Source organism: Lactuca serriola, chromosome 4 (genome assembly GCF_051521515.1).
Source record: "Lactuca serriola cultivar US96UC23 chromosome 4, Lser_US96UC23_V15, whole genome shotgun sequence".
Taxonomy (NCBI): domain Eukaryota; kingdom Viridiplantae; phylum Streptophyta; class Magnoliopsida; order Asterales; family Asteraceae; genus Lactuca; species Lactuca serriola.
Window position 1 is genome coordinate 372,670,209 of NC_136411.1, and position 10,273 is coordinate 372,680,481.

General features: G+C 31.4%; 1 protein-coding gene across 1 annotated transcript; it reads left to right on the forward strand.

The window, feature by feature from the left end:
- The first annotated feature begins 333 nt into the window (after positions 1-333).
- LOC145097727 (agamous-like MADS-box protein FUL-L) lies at positions 334-9,914 on the forward strand. Its single transcript, XM_079035362.1, has 8 exons — positions 334-677; positions 8,447-8,528; positions 8,682-8,746; positions 8,939-9,038; positions 9,145-9,186; positions 9,279-9,320; positions 9,449-9,534; positions 9,662-9,914. The coding sequence occupies exons 1-8, from the start codon at positions 493-495 to the stop codon at positions 9,765-9,767; spliced, it is 708 nt and encodes a 235-aa protein (XP_078891488.1). The 5' UTR covers positions 334-492; the 3' UTR covers positions 9,768-9,914.
- The last annotated feature ends 359 nt before the right edge of the window (positions 9,915-10,273 follow it).

A 10,273-nucleotide genomic window follows, 5' to 3' on the forward strand; every position in this document is an offset into this window, starting at 1 on the left:
TTTATACATAAATGTTTTTTTTTTTTATAAAATTAATAAATATGAATGTCTTTTTAAAAGAAAAGCTAAACATGCTGTTGTGATAAATTATTAAAAATGTAGTGGTTTTTTTTTTTTAAAGATTTTTCCTAGATTATGCGCCCTTATAATTAACATATTAATTTGCGAAAAATTCCTCATATAGACCTAAAAGAAGCAATTGAAAACGACACATGAGTACTACGAGCCAATCAGAATTCGACAAACATTTCCTCTGAAACCACCATGGTTTTCGATCAAACCACCTTCCTTTTTCTCTTATAAACTTACACCACCAAAATAGAATAAACAACTGCTATCCAAACACCATTCCTCTTTCGTTCTGCTGCTCAATTTCATGGATCCTTTCCTTTTTTGGGTCGTTTGATGACACAATCAAGGGATTTGAATTCAACTCTTTGCTTTTTCTCAACGAACAACAGTAAGTAGAAGAAGAAAGAAGGGAAATCAAAAATGGGGAGAGGGAGAGTGCAATTGAAGCGGATCGAGAACAAAATAAGCAGACAAGTCACGTTCTCGAAGCGAAGAACAGGATTACTGAAGAAAGCGCATGAGATCTCTGTTCTCTGTGATGCTCATGTTGCTCTCATCGTTTTCTCTTCCAGAGGGAAATTGTTTGAGTACTCTACTCACTCCAGGTATCATTCATCTTCTTCTACTTCAATCTCCCTCACTCTAGTCGATCTCCATACAGTTTCATCATTCATGGCGTAATCTTTTCCCGTATTCCGTACGTCAATGGCGTCTGGTTTTGAAATTTCACGTTTTCTTTGTTACTGCATGCTTCGATTTGTTCAAAAAACTTATCATCAAGTTATAAATCATTACTATCAGCTCTGAACCCTCGATTCGAATGTTAGTTGAAATAGAAATCACTGGTTACATTTATGAGAACGAGATTAGCATTCTTCCACGCATATCCTAAATCAAACGAACAAGTTTTTTCTGGCAAATATAATAGTTTTTTAATAAAACAGTTAATTATATCTTTTTTATTTTTATGTAACTATTGAGCTTTCAAAACATCATAATTATGTTTCTGTTCCTTATAATGGTAAAAGAATCATATGTAAGAATGAATAATTTCTACAGATCAACAGAAGATCATAGCTTAATTGATACATTATCTTTTTCAAACTGTTCATTTTCCTGAAATCTATGGTTGATTAGGATGTTAAAAGCTAAATGTAATAGTGAATAGTTATGTATAAACGTGCCAAGTACACTATTGTTTTTTGGGTTTATATTTTATAAACAAATTATTAATTAATTAGATCTGTATTCTGTACTATTTTTTGGTTTCTCAAAGAAAAGTTATTTTCTGCTATGATGGAAATTTTATGTACGATTTTTTAATTAAGATAAAATTTATGTAGCTAAAATGAGTTTTAATTATTAAACAATATAGGAAATTACAGCCAATAGTAATGTACTTAATAACAAAGTACTTATATTTACGATTTATCTATATATAGTACAATATATAGCCAGCAACTTAGAAAATATTACATATTTTATTATAAATAAATATTGCTATTATCGATAAAGAAATATTAATATGTTAAGAAATTATTAGTATGTTGTTATTATGTGTATTATGTGCAAATAAATATATATGTAAATTGTTACTGAATTGTACATCTTATGTTTTAGATTATAAACAAAAAAAATGGTTTTTTCCAAATTAATTGTTTATTAATTTTCAAATAATTTATTTCTAGCCACTCGTGATTATCATAAATATTGTTTATCTTAATTAGGTACATTGATTTTTCTCTTTATTAATTACAATGTCTTTCATATCCTTTTACACTACAAATAAAACCAAACACGCATTTTTTTAGAATCTTAATTAGATACATATTGACTAAAAACCATCTAAAATATTTTAGATTCATAACTAATAATTAAAAGTATAATTGTTAGTGAGTGAACAAATAATTATAATGTGACAATTAAGTAACCTTACTCAAAAAACGACATTCTATTGTTATCAACCAATCAAGATCACATATATAAGTGATAACCAAGTTTCAGATTTATTGTATATAATTATCTTAAAAAACCTTTTTTTTTTCGTATAAAATCAGGTAAATTAATAAATTATAGAGTAACATGTTTACCTGATTGAATTAAGAATGACGTGGATGACAATTCAATGACAAGATATTGAAATAAATTGATTTAATAATAATCAAATCTCAGTTTCGTTTTGAAAAATTAAGAATTGTTGTTTCATTAGTGTAAAAAATTGTACTTTTTAAATTAAATTAATGTCACCCAACATAGTAAAAAACTTAACACTGATCCTAAGTAAAAAAATTGTACTTTTTAAATTAAATTCATGTATGCTGCTTCTAGGACTTGTACTTTTGTTGGCTAAAATGAGCTTTGGATGTAGACAAATGCATACTGGACTTGTACCTTTTTTTTATAATATTATTGTTACTTCTTTCTTGCAAGATACAAAAGGTTTATGCACGGAAAAAGTGTTCCCCAAATGGGGTTTTCTTTTTTATCAGTCCGCTGAATCGTATTTCATTGGAAGTTGTAATCCTAGGATTTTGTGGGATAATATTCTTTTCCTATTATTTTCAAACAAAAAATAATTTTTTATTTAGGATTTGAAAGAAAAATGGATAGCGCGTAAATTTTGTTCTTTTATAAATCTCAAATTTAGCTTTTAATTAGACAGAAAAAAAACAAAAAAAACATGACGTTTTGGAAAAATGGAAGAAAAAATGAAAATGAAGAAGTTAAATATATCTCAAACTTTATTACCAGTGAATAACAGTGTCCCAGCCAATTGTGATAACATAATTATGGGCTAATCACTAAAATAACCAAAATAAAAGTGACTAATAGTTTTCTCATGACAAAATCATAATTAAAAGTACAAAGAGAAAACAGTGAAGACAAAAAAAAAATTATGTGTTTCACGATTTTGATAATCATGTCACACTTACAGACGAACTAGAATGGTTTACTGTTGATATCTAAGGTTTACCATTACAATGGGATTCATACATAGAGAGTCACATATTACAAATAAACTTATGTCTAGACAATGTGAGAAAATAATACAAGGGGGTGCTTGTGCCTTGTAATCCTCTCTCTTGACACAAAAGAACAAAAATTACATTGCACCTATTGCTTATTTCCTTCAATCTGTGTCCCATAAACCCAACCAAGATTGTTTTCTCTTTTAATAGCCATTTCTAACAAAGTAGAAGTGATCAAAACATGAATTAGAATTGTAATACTAAGTGTAATCATCAAACCAAAGTGAAAACAAAGTGAAAGACAACAAAACCAAGTAAAAACAACAAAAAGGAAAAAAAAGAGCAAAAACTTCCAATCGGACCTGAGGTCGACACCAAAGAGGTCATCAGAGAGAATGTTGTACATGTCGGTGGGGTTCGTCGAAGGTAGACATAAAGGGTTCGTAAAGGATTCAGAGGTAAAGAAGGTCCCAAGTGTAGAGACGGCAGGCAAATGAGAAATGATTTCACTTGGCGTCAACCCTAATTTTTTTTAATCCTATTTTACAAAAAAAAATTCTAAAATATTAAAATACCTACTGTCACTAAAACCCTTGCTTTCTGTCGCTATTTACTATATAGCAGTAATCTACCTATTCGCGATAGCGATCACTACGGTCGCAATTGATAACTAAGTTATTGTCGTAATGGAGAATAAAGTCTTCATATTTCATGTCCAACTCTTGCAATGTCAATATATTATGCTTTTGTGGTTGACATACACTCTTCTAAAGTTTGGACATCAAACTAACTGTTGTACCCCTAATAGTGAACACATAACATGTACGCAAGTCTGTATCTGTGAATCCTTTTAAGATTACCTTTTTTTTTTCTTAAATAGAAAGCAACCTTAGTAGTGTGTTTGAAGTAGTGTAATATGCATTTAATTGCTTCATAATGCTCCTTCATCTCAAAATTCAAAGACAACTACCTCTTGAACATGTTGATATCCGTTATATTTGATCCAACCAACAATATTTTATCAACATATAACAAAAAGATAATAAATGAGGAATCAAACTTCTTTAGGTAGCAACATAGTTGTTAATAACGTTCATAACATCTGTTATAGCGTTTAGCATAGCGTTGTGTTGACATGGTGCAATTTAGTATCTGGAAGCTACTTAGTGAGATCATGGTGATTATTCTTTTACTTTTTTAATATGGTATAATTAGAGTGGTTAGGGTTAGACGTAGATTATAAGTGCTATAATAGTTTAAGACTTCAGGTTAAGGAATATATATTAATTTTCTAATAGTCTAACGCTAAATATGAAATAGTGGGTGTTATCTCATCACTATTGCTACATAACATATATGTGGTTCGTTGATGTTGTTTGCTATTTGTTATCAACATCTATGGGTAGCACCAATGATTCATCTCATATCTAGAGTTCCCATTCCTCTACATGAAGTTGTCAAATTTCAAAAACCATCTTCTTGATGATTGTTTTAATCCAAACATTTTTTTCTTCAGTTTCCATACCATGTTTTCGTTATTAATCATCTAAAAACCTTTTGGTTGGGTTATGTAGATGCCTTTGTTATTGTTTCAATATTGGAAAATAGTTTTTGCATATAGTGTCTCCAACCATAAATCTACTACATGCACGATACCCAAGATTAATCTGATTCTAATCATCTTCAATTTGATAGAAAATCTCATTGTGATCGAATACCCTTTTATGTTGGAACCCCTTAACCACCAATCTGGCCTTTTCTCTCTTGTTACTATCAAGTTCATCATTTTCCTTGAACACCTACTTGTTTTATAGTGCTTTTCTTTCCTAAGAAAAACTAGACCAAAGAGGCAAGGATAAGGTCTAGTTCTTATTAAATGAACTTATCTCATCCTCGACGACTTTCTCCCACTACATGTAGTCTGTTATCCTTAAATCCTCTTTACTATACTTTAACTCACGATTATTTGTCAATAGCAAATAGTTTGTTGATGAAGAGTATCTAGTTGGAGCGCTCTCTCTCTCTCTCTCTCTCTCTCTCTCTCTCTCTCTCTCTCTCTTTCTAGTGGATATTTTAATATGCATGGTTTATGAATCTACTTCATCTATGATATTAGCAGGCCTTGTAATGACTAATGACATTCTATGTCCCCCCCCCCCCCCCCCACAAAGACAATTCGATATATCGTGTGTTTTTTTTCCTTTTCAAAAATTACTCCCCTGAAGACAATTTGATCTGTCTCGTGTTTTTTTTCCTTTTCAAAAATTACTTCAAGTTTGTCTTTATAGAGGGAATTTTCGTTAAATATGATATCCTTACTTCCGATGACCTGTATGCTTTGATCATCTTAGAAATGACTATACCATCCATCCAAACCATAGCCAATAGATATGCATTTCTTGTCATTTGCCTTAAGCTTGTCTTTATCAGCATCCTTGATCTTGATATACGAGATACACTCGAATACTCTTAAATGTGTAAGAGTCGCCACTTGGCCTTGTCATTCCTCTTCTAAAATCTTAAAACATATCAAAATTGAGGTTTCACAATTGATTAGATATTGTATTTACTGAATCTGCCCATAACATTTTTGAAAGGCATACATTAAGCCTTATACTCTTTTCCATTTGATTTAGTGTTATGTTCATTAGTTTTGGAACTCCATTTTGTTGAAGTGTCTTAAAAGCCATTCTCGGCATAATATGAAATAAAATGAATGTGGGTGTACTATATCCATTAGATTTAAGCACTTGTTAATCCTATTATCTACCACGACTTTTAGAAAAGAAACTCATACCTTTCTCCTGGAATCGTCTATAAAGGTAACATAGTAAAGTAATCATCTAGTTAAGTAAACCGATATTAGACCATACACATCAATATAAACCAACTCCAACTTTACAACCTTCGATGACATTTTCATCTTTGCAAATGCAACCTTTTTCTGTTTGCCAAGGATACATGACTCACAGAATTCCACAATCATAACTGGACTACCTAGGATCTTCATATATTTCTCACTTATACGCCTAAGTCTCTGGGGTAATGATGTATACATACCAATATCCTCAACAACCATGTTTTCCCCTCCTTCATACACCTAAACCATGTATAAGGATCCTTATTTTTGTCCTTGATAAAATACTAAATTCCCTCATGTCACCTTCCATTAATGAGATCTAAAATCTACATGATAGCCTTCATCCTTTAATTATCCTACACTTCCAAGTAAAATATATGGAGTGGAACGAGATATAAGCTTGTTTTTGTTGTTGAAGTGTGGGTTACAAGGTATCTGAAACTCGAAGGTGAGTATAAGAGGGTTGTCTACCGAATCTTTTGAATTATGGATAGCCATTTCTTTATGGTGGTGGAGGGTAATATATTGAGAAGTTGAAATGACATATGAAGAGCTTCACCCAAAACTTGGGTGAAAGACTATCATGGAAGAGAAGGGAACAAATACTATTGTTCTTAGTTCACAATATTAGTAGAGATTATCCTATCATCACAACAAGATTACCTTTCCTAGTATTGTGGGATATTAGTTAGTAAAGATATTATACATATCCTATAACGAAAATAGTGTGATGCACCTTGTATATATACACACGGGTCTATATATCTGTTATCATAGTATCAGAGCACACAACCTTCTAAAAACCCTTCTCAGCCGCCGATCTTCTCCTCCGTTCTTCTATCAATTTTTCTTCTTCAATGGATGCCAAAAATCACCTTACCATCACAGTCACCAACATCCGAAATTTCATCCCATTCTCTCGAAATGGAGAACAACCAATACACTTCATGAGGTTGAGTTGTTCAAATCCACCGCCGAGCATTCCAAGTTGGAAACCATATCAATCCCTAAGCCAAACCACCACCTTCTGCTCATTCTTCCTCAACAGCTATCGAGGCAGAAAATGTCAAAGTGACTTCAGAATCTGAAATCTTATCCCATCTAGATGTCATTGTTCTTCAATGGATTTATTGTACAATATCTAATGATCTCCTTCACACTATCCTAAAACCTAACACTACCTTCTCACAAGTGTGGCAAGCTCTCGAAACCATTTGTCAAGATAATCAAAGTGCAAGGGTTGTCTATCTTGACAACAAGTTCATCTCCACTTGTCTAGATCATCATCCCAACATCTCCTAAGACTATAAACCTATGAATGTTGGAAGATCAACTTGCCATTGTGGGAAATCCAATGTCAATTCAAAAACGTGTTCTACAATTTGATTGATGATCTCAACGAAATCTACAAAGGCGTCGTGATCCTCATACAACAAGCCACTCCTCTCCCTGACTTCTATGATTTCCAATCAAAACTAATCATGGAAGAATCTCGTAAAGCTCACCAAGCTTCTACTGCTACAACATCACCTAACATCGACGATATGAGAAAAGAATGGGGAGTTAGGGATATGAGAAAAGAATGGTTATACCTTTAGAGGCATGTAGATCATGAACGGAAGCATTGTCATATTCATCACCATTATCACATTAAAAGACATTAATTTCATGATTGAATTGATTTTCGACAAATGAGAGAAAATGTAAGAATTTGGAAAGTACATCGGATTTGTGTCTAAGTGGATAAAACTCATACAAAATGTGAAAACTAATCAAGAAAAATAACATAATACTTATGGCCACTATGACCAGAAATCGGTGATGTCCAAACATTGGAATTTATTACATTAAATAGAAACCAACAATTGAATTTGAAAGACAAAAGGGAAGACGCACTTTACATGTGTACCTAAACTAATACATCAAATAGAAACCAACAATTAAACATGTGTACACTTTACATACATACACGAACTTGGGCTCTGCAATAGGCATGTAATACCTAAACTAATACAACAATGCACATACATACACGTTATCAATACCATTTTTCTTTTCTTTTTTCCATTTTTTCCATCCAAAGTCATCAGTACTCATAACTTTTTGTTCACTAAATCACACTTTAACTTGTTTACCAATTTAACCAGTAAATTGTTTCTCATATGGTTACCATTTTTTTTTGTTGACATTGCATCTCTTTTTTTTCACTAAATCACACTTTTTTCCATTTTTTTGTTTCTCATATACTGATGTTAGAAACAAAAAATGGTGAAGATAGATCGGTTTATAATCAAGTTCTTGATATCTAAAATACTTGATATCTTAGTGGATTGTGTAAAATTCACTTTCTTTTGTTGACAACTGTTGAACTGAACCCTGATATTATGCAAATTAGTTTGTTGCCTACTAACGAGATTAATTGCTATTGACCTACAAATTTGTTTCCAAAATAGACATCATTCTTAGTTTTCTTAATTAGACATAAATTAAGAGAATATATATACTATCATAATTTTAAATCCCGAATATTGTTTGATTGAAATAGCATGGAAGCAATTCTTGAACGATATGAAAGATGCTCATATGCAGAGAAGCTTCTCACTACTACACCTGGAAACGAAACCCCAGTAAGCATCACAACTACAAAACACAGCATTTAATTCTCCCCTTTAATTATTTCTTCCATTTATATTTTATTTTGTGTGTTTTCCTCTAAACTGATGTTGACCAGATTCAAAGTGGTAGCGTTGACTTGATCTTTCGTGAAAAATTGTATGCAGGGAAGCTGGACTCTTGAATCCTCAAAGCTTATGGCAAAAATAGAAGTCCTAGAAAAAAATATGAGGTACACTAATCATATTATTCAAATTGATATATTATATGATTCTAAAAAGTTATTATTAAAATAATCATCTAATATTTTTCACTAAAGCACGTTAGATAATTAATTTAGCAACTTTACAAATGTTCCCATTTCGTTACTTATATTTTTATAATTCATTTAATTTTATTAAACTAATTTCAACATGTTTAATAGGCACTATGCTGGGGAAGGTTTAGAGTCCTTAAACCTTAAAGAGCTTCACAGTGTAGAGCAACAGATTGATACTGCTCTCAAGCGAATTCGAACCAAGAAGGTAAAACCATTTCACTTTTATTTTTTTATTTTTATTTTTTTTGTTGCAAACAAAACACAAAAAAAAAAAAAAAAAAAAAAATTTAAACCATAATTTGTTTATGCAGAACCAACTGATGCACGAGTCCATCTCCCAACTTCACAAAAAGGTAATTCATAATCTTTGATAATTATTAATTATTAATTAATTAAACAATAATAAGTTTGTAAGAGTTAATGAATTGTTGTGGCGTATATGCAGGAGAAGGCACTACAAGACCAAAGGAATACACTCTACAAGAAGGTATCTTAAATCTATATGAACAAAATAAATATAACGTTTCATCTGTGAATCATAGTTAAAATAATTATTTTTTATTTTTTATTTTTTTATTCTTTTACAAAATCTCTCGTATCTAAATGTGTAAACAGTTGAACGAGAAAGAGGCGAACACCGATCTACAACCGCCTCACATCCAGGCTCCGGATCCGGTTCATCACTCTCTTCCTATCGGCGTGTACTCTCTCTCTCTCTCTCTCTCTCTCTCTCTCTCTCTCTCTCTCTCTCTCACACACACACACACACACTGATGCACATGATAAACGAATTGATGAAAATGGTTAAATGATTACGAAATTTTGTAGGGATCCATTCCTGGAAACTGATGTAAGGGAGGAGGGATACGGCGGAGATCACCGTATCTCTGCCACATCGCTGCCGCCATGGATGCTTCAGCATGTTCATCAGTAAGATTAATTATCTGATCAATGGAACTTTTATTTGTTTATAAAAATGAATTACATGAGTTTGCATATTTATCCAACTGAATCGTTGCATGTGGAGACAGATGTAATATGTGGGGGTGGGTGTTTATTATCGATGATGTTACAAGTAACTTTATGTTTGATCATTATCGATTTCAAATGTACAATAATTTAAATGAAATACAACAAACAATATCAACCAATCTGAAAATTTGAAATAAATGCTAATGTATGTTTTAACCTTAATAATTTCAAGTATATCTATATAAACGTATGACGAGTCCTTCAGACGTGGGTATATATATATATATATATATATATATATATATATATATATATATATATATATATATATATATATATATAAACTTTGTTCCAAAAAAATAAAATCTACTATATAGACATGGTATGCAAGTGCAAATCTTATAAAAAATGCTAAGGTTTGGCAATGTAAATGTATATAAAATAAAAAGTTTAGTATATTACATTCCT